This window comes from Anser anser, assembly GCF_964211835.1.
Source record: "Anser anser genome assembly, chromosome: 7".
Classification (NCBI taxonomy): Eukaryota; Metazoa; Chordata; class Aves; order Anseriformes; family Anatidae; genus Anser; species Anser anser.
Genome location: NC_139727.1, coordinates 9,077,494 through 9,095,920, shown reverse-complemented (window position 1 = coordinate 9,095,920; position 18,427 = coordinate 9,077,494). Strand labels below are relative to the sequence as shown.

Sequence of the window (18,427 nt, the reverse complement as noted above, 5' to 3'; positions counted from 1 at the left end):
AAAGTAATAGCAAATCATGTTTTCTGTTTATTTGTATTTATACGGAGACCTCTGTAAAAGCAGTGTAAGTATAAAACAAGGCCCTGGAGAGCAATAGTAAACTCAAGGGTCTCACCTGTAAGAGTTACTAGTCTCTACTAGCAGTACTGTCAGCCTTGCACACACACACACACACACACACACGTGGAGCTGGGGTGTGAGCACGGGCTGTGCTATAGGGCACCAGGGGCTGCCCTCGGCCTTTGGGCTACCCTCAGGGAATCCCTGGTGTAGGCAGCGCATTGTTCCTGCCACGGCTGAGCGGTGCCAGAAAATATGACCACCACCAGCAGTGCTGGAGGAGAGAGAAAAACACCCCGTGAAGGTGCCTAGGAGGGGAATCCCACTGCAGGCATTGCTTACACTAAATAAGGCTTCAGTTCGCATCAGCTAAGGCTTCCATGCTGTGACCAAGGCTTAAAACAAATGGAAGTACATAAAGGAGAGCTACACCTTTCGGTGCTCTGCTAATTGGGACAGAGGAGCAGAACCATGGTTTGGGTTTGTCTGCCTTTTTTTTTTTTTTTTAATGAGAGTTTGGGGCTTTATCTGGCTTTATTTTCACACATGCTTCTAATTAAAAGTGCCTTAAAATAGCAGTAATCAGAGCAAAGGGAGTATTGCTGGAGTCGGCTTCCTTCCTCCAAGCTCATTCGTCATGGCTTTAATAGCTCCAGCAGCATCCCCGACAATTCCTGTTTGTGATCGATCTCCAGGGCTTTCAAGGGAACGGCTCCAAGCACCATTAGAGGCCTGATTTGGTGTCAAGCCTCCCAGCTGTGCTGTTACTTAGCCACAGGCTGCCGGCTCAGCCCAGCAAAACGCCGAGTGCCAGCAGTCCCCCTTGCCTTTGCAGCATGGGGATTGCTACAAGCCACGTCAAGTGCAAATTCAGAAAATCAGAAGATCGCTTATTTATAATTTCAGGTACACGGAACGGCATTCAAAATCTGCTTAAACTTTCTCAAAAAAAACTCTCACGGGAGGGTCAGGCTGGATGTTAGGAAAAGGACTACCCAGAGGGTAGTCGGGCTCTGGGACAGGCTCCCCAGGGCAGTGGTCACGGCACTGAGCCTGACAGAGTGCAAGAAGCACTTGGACAATGCTGCCAGACATAGGGTCTGATTTTTGGGTGGTCCTGTGTGGAGCGAGGAGTTGGACTCAATGAGCCCTGTGAGTCCCTTCCAACTCAAGATATTGTATGATTCTACGAAAAAGTCTGTTATTTCCATGAACTCTCCTGTTTCTCTGACGTTTGGCTTCCCACCATCATTCTCCCCCTTGGAAGCTACAGATCTCTGTGACAGCAATTGACTCTCCTTCCTCACTAGCTGGAAAGCTTTGTAGTCACATAAATATCCTCTGACCCAGTCTTTAGAAAGTCTTCCTTTTCTTTTCTCACCCTGCACTAGAAGAAAGCTCCTGAAACTTATTCTGCATTTGAAATAGGCTGCATGAGCATTCACTGCTGACATCAAGCTGATCAGCCTGATCTGCCTTTGTCATTCAGAGATAAATGCAGCTTGTGGGGTACTTTTGTTGTTGTTGTTCTTTAGGAATATAGATGTGGTATACTTTGGTCTAAGCACAATGTGTTTTACATGAGATTTTACTCTTGGCTTTCTGAATAAACAATTTTTATGTCTTCTTTAAGATAGAAGCTTGAATTTTCATAGTCAGCAGGGTAGATGAGATTCCATTCAGAGTTTCAGAGCTACAGGACATGTACTAGAAACACATTGCTTGAGATGAAAATGAAGATGTTGTGAGCTTGAGGCTGTTCTCAGTTCCTTGAGCTTACCCCCTACACATATTTTTTTTATTTTTTTTAAAATAGAAACACGCCAATATACACACAATTTCACTTCTTTCTACGGAAAACCCAGGAACTATTACTGCGAATGTTTCTGAGATCGTTCAAAGGACAAAATGCACTTTTCCAAACACTAACTGTTGTAAATCCATTAAAATACATATAGAATAATTAGGTGATAATGATGAAAGCAATGAAAGCAACATAATCCCACAATAAACTGATGATCCGCTATAATTAACTCTGCAGTCTGCCCTTGCTAATAGTCACAGGACCATGAACCCATCCCTTCCAAGAATACATTCCAAAATATCAGTCACTTCAAACTAACCCTCAAGGCAACAACAAAATGGGGAAAATTTCTAAACTTCTCAAGCAGCCCCCCAACATTTCAGTTTACGCACTCTCCAGTTTCAACACTGTGTCGTGTGCCTTTCTGATTAAAGGAGGATTTGCAAGGGGAGAAGAATTCAACTGATTTACATTAATATATCAACAAGGATTGCTGGATCTCAGCTTTGCTGAAAAATCAGCCTTCATGGCTCTCCAGCTGCTTCCCGATCATATAACAAACTCAATCTTATGTTTATGGAATTACAGCTTGTTACCATGGAAATAATTACGCTGCAATATACCCCTGCAGGATCAAATAAAGGAAGAGTGACTGCAAGAGAGCAAACATTAAGCAAGGAAACAGTTATTCAAATAAGACTATGGTAATCAACAAATGTGGCAAAGATAACTATACATAACACTCAGAGGTAAGTGGTTTTGCGATACCACATGGTGCATTTTCAAGGTTTGCATAGTGCAAACAAAACAACAACAAAACAACAAAAAAAAGGAAGAAAAAAAAAAAAGCTAGCATTTATTTGGTCTCTATCTAGTATATCCCAAATATCTTCTTGGCTCCCTGGCCAAGGAGCACTGCAACACCTATTAATTTTATAATTTGCCCCCTTTCAACCAGGAGATAACTTACTCTTAAAGACACTGTTGTAACTCTATGAACTACAATCTAGTGGTAATCTCATCTGTCCATTTTATGTCCCTTTCATTATAAATGGTATAAAAATGCAGGTGCATAACAGATCAAACTGGAACATTGTGAATTCATTCACATCGGTAGCATTCATTTGATTTATTTTTCATTCATTAAAAAAAAAAAAAGCTATAACATAACACTGTAGTTTCTGATTCCCAAACTCAATTACCTTTTGTAAACAGTAAAAGCTATATGCAGGATTTTTTACTCGCACAGAGCTATTGCAAAGCATCGAGGTTCACCCACCATTGGACAATAAACAAAAACAAATCTGCATGACTACTTCGAGGATGGATGGAAACTCAGAGCAGAAGGGTTCCCTGCCACGGAATGAACTGGTACCTGTGGATCGCTTGCTGCACCAGACTCCCCTACGTAATGCAGCATGTCAGGTCTGCACTGACTCCTTTTATCAGGCACACAGGACCACCAAAGCAGGGAGAGCTATACTGCTACAGTGAGATCTTCCAGCACCACAGCACAGGAGTGGATTTGAAGGTTAATGAACTATCCTGAGTGTCTGGCTAAACCTACTGCTTAGATGAATACATCAAGTTTTCCTATGTCTTCCAAATCCTGCTATCAAAACCCAATGCCTTGCTAAAAACTGGCAAAATCAGGAAGGAAATACTGAATTAGCTTGGGTGAATCCCACTCTCACCTTGGCTGCAGTGCTGCTCTCTTTCCATATCAAGTATTCATGAGCTTGCAACCAGTCACAACCTCATATCATTACCAGAGTACAAGTACGTACACGAAAGCCTGCCTGCAACCACCGTGTCCCGACAGGCTCAGCAACACCATGCAGCAAAGAAACACAGGAATTGTCTCCATGCCAATGACTCAGTTAACCCAGTAGCCTCTCTCAGAACGCAGCTGATGCAGATGCTTCAGACAGTGGGAGTGCTGAGGACTGCACACGTGCAAGAGAAACCTTGGGTGAAATAAGGGCCAGGTAGTCAGCAGTATTCTGCTCTTTTTCTGCAAAACAGAGAAGTCAGCTGCAGGGCAGAGGATGAGACTAAAAAGCACAGACTTATGGATAATCCTAGGAGGGCCAAGAAGTCCCTCTGGATTTGTTCCATCTGGTGCATATTTAGGTCATATGGCATTTGGGGGTCTCTTTCTAGCCCCAGCTTCAGAGAAGTGAGCAGTTTCGAAGCTGCTGTTCAAGCATACCTCGGTACACAGTCATACTCAGCACGAGCTCTGAGCAGCTGAGTTCTGGCCCCAAGGTATCTACTAGTAACAAAACCGCATCATATCACAAGCTGCTATACATGTTGTGAAAGCTACATTAAAGCATTTCCAATTATTTCAAATTAGTTGGCTCAATCCCCTAATTAAAATTATTCTAATATTCTCTTGTTACATTTTCAGTCATCTCTAAATTGAAAAGAAAAGATGGGACTTTACAGGTTTCAAGACCACATATGACCAAAAATTTCGGAAATACTCCGTTCTGATGTTTTTGGTGAGACCTGTACCCGACGATACAGGGAAAGAGACAACAAACAGTGGCAGGAGCACACCTCTGTACTCTTAGCCAAGTCTTGGCTAAGCATTACCAGGGCACTGAGAAGACTTAGTATAAATGAGGAATACATTTCTTATCTCAGAAATGTAGAAAAATGTCATAGTACACCCACTCACCCTTACATGCACACACTGAAACACACACACATGTGCCTTCACACGTGACTGTGATGTATCCTCCAACTATCCCGTTGGGATATCTGAAATACTTGCTTTCAAATCACTTCATCTATTCTCCAATAATTTTCTGACACAAATGTCATTTAGATAAAGAAATTATTTTTTACCCATGCTGTGATAAGCCTACCTAATTTTCTCCCAGCTACACTTGCTGAGGATGGGTAAATAACAGTGTTTACAAATAGCTCCTGTCTGAACATCACGAGCTGTAGTTCACAACAAGTAAATGTCAGAATATGTAGCAGCAGTCCAGCACTGTCTTCTCTACCACATGGCTGTCCTTCAGCTACCTAGTGTTCAATAGGTTTTGAAATCTCATTTTGGGTATTCTGACAGCTCTGGATGGTGCATGAGAGTCAAAATCCAACCTGGCAGCGTCCTTCACTTAGTCCCAGCTCGTCTATCATGGTTAAAGGGCTCCTGCCTAATCGCATCAAGGTATTTCTTTGCAAATTGCAAAGCTGCCTGTCAGTCAACTGAGCAAATCCCAAATGGATCTTGAACTTTTGAGGAGGCTTCCCTTAGTGATATTAGCACAAGAAAAGGCAATCTGTTTTATCACAATGAAGATATGTCCCTGAAAGATCTGCCCAGCAGTAATTTTAAAAACAAACTGGAGACTAACCCCTCAATTTCAAGAACCCTATTGGCTTTTGAAGCTCTTTCAGTTCAAGCCAGGAGTCAAACTAAAAGCTAAAAAATTGTTTGTTTGTTTTTTGTAATTTTGAATAAATTCACTAAATACTGTCATTTCAGGAGGACCCAAACAATGCTGAAAATCTATTAATATCTTTTATAAAAAGTACAAATGTATGTTAGGTACAAACAGCAAAAATGCCAGAACAGTTCACTGTTTCCTAAAGGAAATATTTCATTCTGAAGAAGTAATGTTTTATTTGTTTTTAAAAAGGCAGTGAAATTTAAACTGTTAAACAACCTGGAAACATTTAATTCACCCCCAAAATGAAATGATTTCTTTAATATTGGCACAATCTGATACAAATCTCAGTTTTGACCTTTTCTCAAGACACATGAACCAAGCGATCCAAACGTAAAAGCAGGCACAATTTGCAGTTACTGAGAAAGGCTAATATGATTTTCTTTAGACACGAAGACTAAGACAAATCACACGTTACACAATTTGGCTTGCTAAACACTCTCAACAACTTACATAATCTTAGTTTATGTTTGGAGCTTATTTTTATTTTAAAAACAAAACTAAAACCAAACACAAACTAAGAAACAAGTGTCTTAGTATTTAATAGGACATTTACAAACAATCTTCATTCAGTGGCACTTCTATAAAAATTGCTGTAGATTCCGGGTCTTTGCTAGTTAGATTCCGAACAGTTAAAATGTTATCACACTGAGCAGCATTCCCTAAACATGTGGATGGTTTTTAAATCTAAAGCAAGGCCAATTTTTTTATTTGGCCTCTGGACGCCACTTTTTTCTTTCCCAGCTCTGCACTTGTGATTTCTATAAGACAACACATCTAAGCCTTACACATGGCACATTAGTTACATGATGCAGCTTTCTTTGTTTCAGATCAGAAGGACTTCCCAGACACAGATGACATGGAAGTACTCCATCCTGAAGTACACTCAGGCACGCTGGAGGAGGGTGGCCCTGACAGTCTGCAGCAGCCAAGGCATCTCGGGCTGCGAGCACTTCACCAGCCAGCTCCACATCTCACTCTTAGAGACAGTGCCAGGAGCCCTCTCAGGAACGTGTAACCACTCCTCACCTCAGGTGAACCCCAGTATTTTCACGGATTTACCTCAACTGAAATTCCAGATGATTTGGACATGGGTTTCACAGAAAATTCTTGAAAGCTTATGTGAGTTTCGAGCCCTCATCCTCAAGACACTGCAGAAAATCAAAATTGGATTCACCTTCACCACAATAATTTGAAAAATCCACCTTTGTTTATTTGCTGCTGGGTTTGCACATAGAATAGCAGGTAAGCTCTTGAACTGATGGAGAATTGTACCAATTGGGGTACATGACTCCAGATCAAGCCCCAGAACTTTTTGGAGCATTTTTAATTAGAGAAGCGCCCATTATTACCAATTCCTTTTGCTCTGTCTCACCCTATCACATCCCAAAGAGGTGAGGTAAGAGTTTCATATGTAGCTATTCTGGCTATGAGAAAAATTGAAGGATTTGAAATAGTCCTTCAGAGGTAATTCAGAGTAAATTACTAAAAAATAATCATTTTATGCAAATGTTATTTCATATTCACAAACGTACACATTTTTCTGTAAACTAGAAAATCACATATTCAGCTAGCAGATTGCTATGCTTGAGTGATCCTGAGATTCAGCACAGCATTAGGGCTAGATATTAAAGTCTCACTTCTGTTTTCTACTATGTGTCAGGCTACAAAGATCTTTAATTCTGTACTCCATAAACGCTTCTATAAAGCCAGTGTAATTTCTGACTTCAGCAAAATAATACCAGCACAAAACCTGTGTCATGCAGTGTCAAAAACAACATCTTGAAGGTGAAACTGTTTAAATCCCCTAGTCTCAAAAGGATAAAGAACATATAATTGTGGTACTTCCAAATTTCCTGGTAGCCACTAATTTTGAACAGGAAAAAATACTCCATACTCTTTGTTGTGCAGCTGGGGGAGAATGTTTAGATACTTGCTTATACACCAATGGAAAGAAAAAACTGTAAAAAGTTTGAATTTCCAAAAAGAATTGATTCTTAATGTATTTTAGAAAAAAAAAAGAATCACATATTTTAACATAAGAAAGGGTTGTTACAGCCATCTGCTCTGACCATTTGAGTTATATAGGCAATGGAATTACACAGTAATTCCCGCATTATACCCTCAATTTCTGGTTGACTTACAGCACATTTTCTTTACAAGAATGTAGCTCCATTGTGAGACCATTTACCATTATATTATGGAACTGTATAACAGAAATCAGTCACACGTGTCTGTACAGTTAATGACCAGCATGCCTGGAAGATGGAAGTTATCTTTTTTAACTCGCCCACATGAGATCATGGAAGTCAAAATACATTTTCAGAGGAAGCAAATGCCTGACTTTAATCCTCAAACTTTTAATTCCAATAGATCTGTCTCAAAAACTTCTGTAAGATCAGTTCTTTAGTATGGTTCTGAAGGAAGTGGAATGTTTTCATCTTGGGTAAAAGTCAAATCTAAAGAATAACTCAAATTGGCAATTTAAGAAGGTAAAATGTAAAATGGAAATGTGCCGTTGTGAAATTTTACTCTATGCAAATACCTGACTACTTTCATCAGAGCAAATATAATCTACAGGTTACCCTGCTGCTCTTTTCCTCGTTCTCTTATTCTTTATAAATCAGAAAATTAATTACCCAGAAAATGGCCTCCTGTAGTAGGAAGCTGAACAGGTTTAATGCATAGTTTATATATGGAAATTTAGATGTCAACACCATGACAAATCATTACATAAATATTTTTGCAGTTAGATTTTTCTGCATCTGTCTTCCTAAAAGAATGAGAATAATGCAGATTATCTCAATGATATAGTGGTGTTTTAGTTTAAGGATCTGAACTGCATTTTCAATTTTTTTCTCAGCAACAAATCAATCAAAATGAACAAGGTTATTGTGCTGTATGAGAGAAGCTACCTTGATGCCATCCTTCTTAGAGGAGAGCTATTCACAGTAAGAACATTAAAATGAAGAAAACAGAAATTAAACAGAATTAGGTTTCCCAACTTCCACCTTGTCATCTGTAAGGGGCCATTTTAAACTCATTCTACTGCTTGTTAGGCTATTCTGAATGTTCCTCCCTTACTTTAAGGCTACCATTGTTACTTACTCTAGAAACATTTGATAAAGGCCTTTGCTTCAAGTGAGTCTTGAAAACTAGTTTTGCTTTGAAACACATTTCTTTAGTCAGTCTTTAAATTGTCAAGTATCTAACTGGATATACTTGGCATTTGGTAAGGCTCAGCAGCTTTAATAAGAAGTCTGACAATTGAATCCAATAATGCATCTGTATTGAGGTACTCAAAGCAAAGACTTCTACCATAGGTGTGTGTTAACATAAGCAACACTTTATATAGTGAATATAGCTGTGAGATAGCTATTAAGGCACTTCTGCAAAATCAGCTACCCAAGACCATTAGTGATTTTGAAAATTCAGATTTGAATTGGTTTGAAGACAGGATAAGGCCTTTGGCCCTTTCCTTCACAGGAAAAGGGATGTTTGACAGGTCTCTGCAACATCTCCATGTTGAGTGAGGTTTCGCTGCAACTACATTTCCATGAGGAAATTTTCTATCCCGCATCAGCCTGACAACTTCATCTTGTTAATAGGCAACGAGATGGAAGCCACTTCTTCACAGGGGACAGCAAGGAAATAAATATTCCTACTTATTCTAAACCACTTGAACCCCAGATCAAACACTTGGTAATGACACTTCAAGAACATTTAATATTTTTTTTCCATGAGTTTGCTTATTTGCTTTTTAAATCAACATACACATTTAGTATCCATAACAGACTGTGGATGGAGCCCCATAGCTTAACTATATATTGCATGAAAACACATTTCTTTGTTTTCACATGCTTGCTCTGCTCTTATCCTAGGGGACAGCTGGCACTCTTCCTTGTAATCTCTTCCAGACATGCTGTATCATAGACAGTTTCATGCCCATCTCCCCCATCTCCGGAGCAAGCACAGGAGGTCACAAAGCTTACTTTGTTTGCGCCTCGCTGTCCTTCTCAGCACAGCCTCCTCCATTCGTGCTTTTTCTTCCCTCTCCTTCCAGCGCCTCAGCTGCTCTTCTCTCATTTTGTAGAACAAGATCTGCTTTTGCTCTTCGTTCAGCTCTGCCAGGAGCTCGGGGTCAATATACATATCACGCAAAATTTGCTGCAGCATGACGACTCCAAGAAAAAAGAGAGATAAACCTGCTCCCAACTATCCTCACTACAGTGACAAAACCCCACGTCCAGCACTCCAGACAGCAACCTGCAGCAAAGGAGCTCTCCCACGCCTGCCTGCCCAGCAAAGGCTCGATTCTTCTTGTTCTGTTCCTCTTCTTGTGGGCATATTCTGCTCCTCTTCTCTTACAGTGCAGAGTTCTCTGCTTATCTCATCCACCAAAGGCAGTGACAGGTGTCAAGTGAAAGACGGGGGAGGAACGGGGAAGGATAAGGAAAAAAAATGAAAGTTCAGGAGAAATAATGATAAGTTCCTTTAGTAGTCCTGACTGCATTCAGGTAAAAATAAAGGATTCTTGACTGAACCCATCATTTTTACTCCGTTGAGTAGAAAGAAATTCAATGTAAAGAAAGTCTCACACTTTCAGCTGAAGTGGTAATACACTCCCAAGGGTCTAAGCATTGCCCTGGGGGTTTAAAGTGATGTCATGGTTAAAGGTATCACCTACACCAACAATATCTATGTCACTTTGGGAACTGATCTCTTCTGATAAGAGAGGAGAAATGAGCTTGCATGTTATTTCCCAGCCTAACCTGTTAACTGGTCTCAAAAGGGTATCAGAGCTCATATTTACCCGGTGTGCTGACAAATACAGTCATGCAAACTGATTAAAATGCCTTTAAAACTAAAAGCAGATGTAATAAAAGCCACAAGAAGCTTGTTATCACTTTATAAATAGTAAATTAATATTAATTAAACAAGAGTTAGTTCTCAGCAGTTCATGCGGACTATGCAAGTCCTGCTGTTAATTCATTTTCCACTTTGCGACTGGAGAAAGATAGAACGCTGTTCTTCAAGCAAATTGTGACCTTTCACTATTCAACAAAGTTTGTACCAAACTCAGCAAAATACTATTTTACAGCAGCAGGGCCAACAGTCAATTAGATACATGGAAAAAAAAAATACACTGAATTCCAGATCCAACTTTCACAGGGCAAATGCCCAGCTCCTCCAGGGCGCCACCTTCTGAGGAGACAACAGATGTGGCCCCTCCGAGCAGTAAAAAAGGAAGAACACACAAGAACACGTGCTGAGTGGCATCCCACTGCATGATATTTGCACAAGATACCTCTTCTAATCTCATTTCTGCCACTGGAAGGTGGACTTGGCTGTATGGGGAAAAAACACACTGTGGTGTTAGAGGGATCGGAGCGTCACTCCCAGGCCCTTCCTTTCAGGCCAAAGGCATGGCAGTGGAGCAGAATCGCAGAGCAGTCATCCTCCTTTTCTACTCCTTGTAGTTAACAATTTTCAGAAGTAAGATATCTAACCTGGGGTAATCGTGGTAGCACAAGATTCTCTGTAGGGAAGGGGAACACAGATGATCCATCCACCGTTCACCTACATCATTTTTCATATAAAATATTCTAGCTTAATGCAAATATACGTATCCCCATCCTCCATCAGCAACATTTCCTTACTAATGTGCACAAAAGGTGACAGGAAGATGCCTGCTCGCTTAATTACCTAATATTATATTACTCATACATTATTGTTTCTTCCTGCTGCTTGCCCACACTGAGACCAGAAATGAAAAGTTCTAAAGCTTCAGTTGTACTCAGCTATCCTACAAAGACAGTGTTCAGGAAGATGATACATAAAACAAAGCGATGCATTTCTCCTGCAGAGAGAGATCAACCAGGGCACGTAACATGCAGGTGCCCCCTGAAGTCTGTCTCCAGGCCTCACCTCAATTCCTGAGCAGAGAAGGACACAAATCTGCGGCACGTTTTCCCCTTTCTCACTCCCCTGGATTTTTCTCTGTTTTCCTTCATTGGGGAAAGGAAAAGGAAGGAGAAGAGGGCAAGGGCACACAGACTTGCCAGTCCCAACTCAAACTAATAACCACATGCATTCAGTCAGACACAGGCCTCTTTCCTCTGCTGGCGAACATAGGAAGTTCCCAGTTACAATGGCAGCAGTCTGTGCCGTGGAGTGGCATAGCAGGTGTCTGGGCAGGACTGCACATTCAACGTTATGGCCACGAAGTTAAAAAGAAAATCTAAGAAATTCTGAGAGCGTACTTAGAAAAAATATAAGCTTTTGTGTACTAGCTCCTCTGTGTGCCTGTAACAACACTATCCTTTAACTGCATAATTACGTACCATTTTTCCTCACAAAAAATCCTGCTTTATAGATATGTATGTCTTAAACTCTTATTGACTTGCATGATGCTCAAAATCAAAACCTCATACTATTATTGCCTATTCATGTAACACTTTTGAAGAGAGCAAAACATTATCATAATATAAGCAGAAAATGCCTTTGATCTAAACTAAATTTCAGGAAAGACACTAGCACATGGAAGCACCAATCCAAAGACTCGACTTGAATGATACCCTCAGCCAAAGAGGAGTTTCAGATCTCACCATGTTTGTGCTGTACAGAGTGGAGTTCACACACAAGTTGCTTTGCAGTTCAGAATCTCTGTACAGGTTTTGTCTCGTAAAAAAATGTTTTAACCTTGTTTTGTTTGTTGTTTTCTTTAAAGAAATAGAGTCTGGCAAGAAAATACCTAAAGGAAGAAAGACTTTGCTTCTCCTTGCTTATTCTATCTTTCTTGGTCAGGTATAGAAGGGGGAGAGCCTGGGGGATTTGGCCTTTCTTCCTCTGCTTTTATTCAATTATACTAGAGCTGTAGCTTCACATTTTGGCACTAATTGAAAAAGACTCGCCTTTGTAAAGGCTTCAGGGCAAGCAGTTTTGCTGTTCTACCCATTTGTCATCTTTCTTATTTTATTTTACTTGACTTCACAGAACAGAAATCAAATCGTGATCGCAAGCTATCACAGTGCAAAGAACAAACTCTTCATCAAGGATTATGTGCATTTAACCATGATAAGAAGCAGGAACCATTTCTGAACAGCATTTAAGTGCAGAAGTAGCTCAGAATGGAGATCCAAGATGCAAGACAGAATACAAACAAATTTTTAGGCAACTGCTGGTAATGTTCAATGAGCAATCACACAATAAAAATAGCAAGAGCAGGGAGATGAAATGAATACTTCATGAACAACCCATTGCCTGAAGATTATTTACCCAAAATATCTGAGAACAGTAACCAAATGATTAAATGGAATTAATTTGTGGGGAAAACATTTATTTATTTATTTTTCTAAAAGGTCACACTTGGAAGCGATATAATCTAATAGCAGCTATGAATCCAATCAACTTCCTCTGTTACAGTCTTTCTTTTTGTGTTGTATCCTCATTCACAGAGGAAGGAGGAGTCTGGCTTCTCTCACTGAGAGGTGAACAGGGAGTAAAGCCGCATTGTTACCTGTGTCTTGCTGGTCATCCTGACACCCCAGCGTGCTAGGGGAGCACACTGGAAGAGAACACTTTTATACTAATATTCTTTCCTACTGTTCTCTTTCTACACTGCTTTTGTCTTCCTGTGGGAGGCATCATTTTAGACATTAATGCCCTCCTCACATTTGGCCTTTGGTGATCTTTAAAAGTAGACTGTTTTCACAGTCTACTCCCCTTAACAACAACAAATAAAAGAGATGTCTGACTCTATTAAAGTGATAAAAGGGCTGCTTCTCCCTTGGCTACCTCAGTGAACCTGTCGTCTGGACTCAAAATATTCCTAGCAGCATCCTATGCAAATCCACGACTGAATTTTTAACCTAGTACACATGGATTCTTGTTTTATAGTTCAACTATTCTGAAATAATCCAAACAAATAAACCAAGTCCAAATTACCGTGAAGAAAGCAGTATGAATTCTCCTAGTTTCTGCGAAAATTTGGAAAACCCACAAGGTCTGAAGCTCAAAAGGCAACCTTGAAGAGACAACAAATCTAGTTTTAAAAACTTTCTTCCTCTAGGATTTGTTCACATTTTGTAATGGCTGGGCTTAGCAGCTCCAGCCAACCCAGTCAGAAAGCTGAGAAACAGGAGATCAAGTCAGACAAAACATGAATTAAAACCTTCTATTGCAACATAAAAATTCTCTCTCTTTCCTTCCTTTCCCAGACCTAATTAGGATATGGATAAATAATGACTCACAAGAGCAGAGAAATTTGGAGTAAGGGTGCCTGACTGGCAGCACTCTTCATCTTCCCAGCCTTTCTAGGAAATATTTTGAATTGCTTATAAGGACAATGACCTCTCCATTGCTTTTTCATCTTGGTAACCCCTATTTCAATGCTCCAAACTAAGCTAAAATCATTACAGGAAAAGATTACATCTCAAGAGCTTATGTGCAAAATAGAAGATTATCACCAATGCAGTTCTGTGCTGGCAGTTGTTACCCTATTATAACTGCCACACAACTTGATGTTCTAATTAGCAGTAGTCTCAGCAAGGAGCTCAGAACTGTTTAAAATTTAATACTGGAGTTTCCTTCAATCTTTAACAGTATCTTCTGGGACTAGACACACATTGTCCCAGTCTCTGGTATAGCATCTTTCTGGATAAGCAATCCTCAGCATTACCACCAGAATTCATCTGCTGGGGAGGGGAAGAAGAGGCATGTGTGGTTTAGTTCCATTTTTTAGTTCAAGTGTTTTAGCTCCACTTTTAAGAAAAGGGGAAAGTGCTTAATTGGCCCAGGCTTGCTCACCTCATCCATTTTCTTCCACACATGCGCATCCTCTATTCCCTGGACTTAACAGCTCACTGGCAATGCTGATGAATGCTGAACCAGCAGAAAGCATTTCCATTTGGATTTTGTAACACAGCCACATAACCTACTTTAGCCATGTCATTTACATAAAAATATTCTGCTATAACCTACATACTATGGGGAAGGAGGGGAATAATACACCTCTCTCCATAAAGAAGGGGATAAAATTAAGGAAGAATAAACAGAAAATGTGGCAACAAAAATGTGACTGAAGTCTGCAGCCTTAATATTTTTTATCTTTTTTTCCAAGAGGTAGCAGTGTACAATATGTGTAATTTTTCAAGTCCTGCTGTGTCAGCATCAAAATGAGAACAGTGGAAACTGGAACTGAATGGTGTGGGAGGGGAAGGTAAATTAATGTATTTATGAGACCTTCTAAACACAAACAAATCTGTCACTAGAAAAGTAAATACATTAGAGGACTCACCTCAAGAAACCAGTCTTGTGCCTGATTTGCACATTGCTGTCAATTAAAAACTAGAAATAAACAATTGAAAATCATCCCTTCCCCACCTCCTCCTTCAGAGATAGGATGTAACAGAACCTGCCTTTTTCCTCCAGTTCCATAGTCAAGTCTGTGGCTCCCTCTAAGGGCTAAAACGAGCTGGGACTCAGGACAAGCTCAGAAAGCTGGCTGAAAGTCGACAGCATAATCTGCAGAGGGTTCAGAATGATTAGCAGATCATTTCCCTAGAGCTGCTATTCCATTACAAAGCATCACATAGAGCAAGGATAAGTGTATGTTTTCCAGACCTTCCTTTTCCATACAGGGCTCGTATCAGCAAATCAGACTGTCTAGTGCTTTCAGAGTATGGACTGACTTTGCATGTTTATCATCTTCTCTTTACTTGTTCAAGACTAGCATTTCTATGAGGCACCGCCATAAACCAAACAGGAGAGAAAAAAAAAAAAAGAAAAAGGAAAACTTGAGGTCTCTATAGCAAAATAGGAATGAAATAAATTAAAACTTTGTCTTAAGAAATGAAAAGCAGAAGAACTGCAAACCAGTAAATGAGAAAATCTATCTTATCATGCTGTCATTCACACAGCTGTATGTGAAGCAATGCTAACAGGATTTTAATGCTGCAATGAAGATTTACACTGGCAGGAGTCTCATCAGATAGCTGTGTTTGGTTTATTGTGTTTTTTTCTTTTTCTCCCCAAGATTCGAATCTCTTACACCTCAGCCTCCTGCAAAAAATAGACAATCCCAAAGATAGATAGCACTGACAACAGAGAAAGAAAATATATGAGAACTAACACTGAGAAAGTAGTATTTGAAGTGCGGAGATGCAGACTATAGAGTGATCTGTATTATTCTGCTCTCCTAAGGTTAATTCTCTCTCTGTACTCTGCACAACCACTTGCCCTTCAGAAGTCACATCAGTGATTTTTGCCTGGCAGCATGGCAATCCTCCCCAGCAAGATTACACTAGGTCTATCCCTTTGTGTTCAGTGCTACAGCTGTTGTACACACGATTACACTGGAGCCTGTAATGCCTCCATGGTTCAGCACAATTTATCAAAGATTTGAGAAGCTGGGTAGAAAGGGCAGCACTCCAATTTTTCTTCAAGTTGATAGCAGATATTTGGAATTCTGACCTACATTACCAAGGTCTGAGGTTAACAGAAGTTCGTCAACTTTCTTAAGTTTAGACTTGTTTTAATTTTAATGCTTTTATAGCAGTAGAAATGGATACAACCCAAACTAGAACATTACATATGTGATGTTTATTGTTATCAATACATTCACAATAGCAAGATAAAAAGAGCTGGCAAGTCCCATCATAGTTTTTCAAATGCAGAATGAAACATCTACCATAAAAACAGATAATCTAAGAGGGAAAGCTAATAAAGTAAACCAAACAGATAAAAAATTCAAGGTTCCTTGAGAAGGTTACCTTGAGAAAACATGGTACATAAGTCTGGAAGCAGCAGTAAGGGTCCTAGAAGCCGCCAGCACTAGAGAGGGAGCCATTCACAGGGAGGGGGCTGAGAAAGAAGGAAAGCACACTCACACTGCAGAGAACCCAGAGCTCTCAGTGCTCTACTGTCCTCTCACTTGGATTGTCCTGGTGTCTTTGGAATTGTTTACAAACCACTAATCAGACCCTCCGCTACGAGAGGGGTGTATTTGGTTGGCAGACAGCAGGCTCTGCTTAGGAAGCAATTATAGCTCACTAAGTGTCTGTAGGGATCTGCTCTGGCCTTAACATAGACAAAAAGGCCCACTGGCAACAGTCTCCAATGAACTTTAGTTAAAAATACATGCAGAATACAGTGCCCCCTACTCTCCTATTTACACTCCCTTGCTCACATCAGATCCTGATGTTAAACTGCTCTATATTAAATGCAGCATGTGCTTATCCTGCACACTGCAGTTCAGCTTTGTGCTACTTAAGTACAGAATGCATCAGTCCATCTGTTTCTCAGCAGAAGTCTGCGTAGCTGAGGGAGGCCATCCGTGACTCTTCAAAGTGGAATTGGTTGCCTTTCAACTCCTGATTGATAGGCTCTTCCCAAGGCTCCACACACCTTTTCTTTTTATTGATTTACTTATCCGCCCTTCCTATCTGATCTTTGTAACAAACTGTTAACCCAGGGTGAGACTTTAAGTACAGGCAGCTACCTAAAGCATACTGCTATGGTCTGCTCTTCTCTTCCCTACCCCTCAGCACACACCTGCCTGCATAACCACAGGCTACGTAACTTTAAGAAGGAATTTAATATTATCCTTTACATGAATTATTCACTTTGTGTATCTGCAAAGCCCAAGAGACCCTTGGATTCCATGACCTAATTGCTACACGAAATTATTCCAGAGTTTGGTATATTTTCAATGAAATCCATTACAATGAGCTACCCAAGAGATATCACATTCTAAATTATGTGAGTTTCTTCTCTCAGATATGTATTAACTTATGAAGATGCTCACTAAGTTCACCTTTTTCCATCTAACTGTAAGTACATCAAAATGTATCATGTGAGACCTAATTTTCTTTAATATACTCCCTGGTACAATTTATCTGCATTATGTATAATGCTGCAGTCATATCATATCAACTTCACATCATATTAGACACTGCATTATGGCAGCTAAATTGATTACTGGTGTAATTGAAGGCTACCGATAGCAAAATTTTTAATTGTTTAAATGACTCATCAGCTTTATATACAAAATTTCTTGCTTTAGTGGCATCATGCAAGTGATTTTCTTTCAGGGCATAGCATTTTGCCTATTTAAGCCACTTCTTATTCTTGTCATCTTTGCTGGCAGTAAAATCCCACAGACTTCATAGGATTTCTTTAGGCCACTGGACTCTTGTTTGCAGGACTTGATCAATAATTCAGCTGGCAAGAGCTAACTGCCATTTTTGTTTATTTTTGTTTGTTGTGGTTTTTTTTGTTTGTTTGTTTTGTTTTGAATACATATTTCAATATAAAAAGCCAGACTGTTTCTCATTTTCAAGAGTCAGGCAGAGAGCAGATATTTCCACAAAAATTTTTTCCATTATACTGTTCTTTAAAGCCCTTTGAAATTTTCAGCTTCACTTGCTGCCCACCCCTTAAGGTGGTAAATCCTCTACCACAAGACCCCTAACTTCCTGCAGCAAGCCATATTCAGTACTTTCTGTGTCTTGACACCGAGGTGCTGCTCAAAAGGTTTAAAGACCAATACCTAAGGTATTTTCAAAATCCTTTCTTTTTACCTCATAGCCTTTTTAAGACCTTCTCCATTCTTGTCATAGACTGCGGGACAAAGAACAGCTCGAGATATTGTTGAGACTTTTTTTTCCTGACTGTAATCATCTTCACAGTTTCAAGCCACAAAGCCTGGATTAAGCCTGCTGACTCATTTTCACAATACAAGCCTTAGCAGCTCTGGCATTTCCGTCTGTGTTCCATTCAGCTGACAGAGAAAATACACACTTCAAAGCTCTTTGCAAAGTCAAGACAGATCCAAATTTCACAATAGGGATGTGCCCCATCACACCCGTATGATGGGCATATGAGGTAACAAGAGCTGTATTTCCCTCATCCTGTCTTCTCTTACCATGTCCTCAGTCGTAACACGTACCTCCTCATCCTTTTCCAGCAATGCCACTCAATGTAGTTCTTCATGCCCTTGTTTATTTTTTCCTTTCTTCTAAACTTCTGCATTGAGGTTTCCACTGCTGCTTCCTGTGCTAAGCCTCCATCCACTTTTGACAGCTACCTTCTGAGA

The 18,427-nt window shown here is 40.0% G+C and overlaps 1 protein-coding gene across 8 annotated transcripts in view; it reads right to left on the bottom strand.

The window, feature by feature from the left end:
- SH2D4B (SH2 domain containing 4B) overlaps positions 1 to 18,427 on the bottom strand; it is a 119,803-nt gene that overhangs the window by 56,639 nt on the left and 44,737 nt on the right. Inside the window, exon 4 of one of the 8 annotated variants that reach the window (XM_083843860.1) lies at positions 18,281 to 18,421. The exons of 3 other annotated variants lie outside the window; for them this stretch is intronic. Coding sequence is in view for 3 of the 5 variants with exons in the window: in XM_083843855.1 (XP_083699981.1) it covers positions 9,324 to 9,507 (184 nt within the window). In the remaining 2 variants the exon portion in view is untranslated. Of the gene's footprint in view, positions 1 to 402; positions 2,824 to 3,558; positions 3,602 to 9,323; positions 14,615 to 18,280; positions 18,422 to 18,427 lie in introns of those variants that run through there. 4 more of the 8 variants (XM_083843855.1, XM_083843856.1, XM_083843857.1 and 1 more) reach the window with 4 other exon arrangements.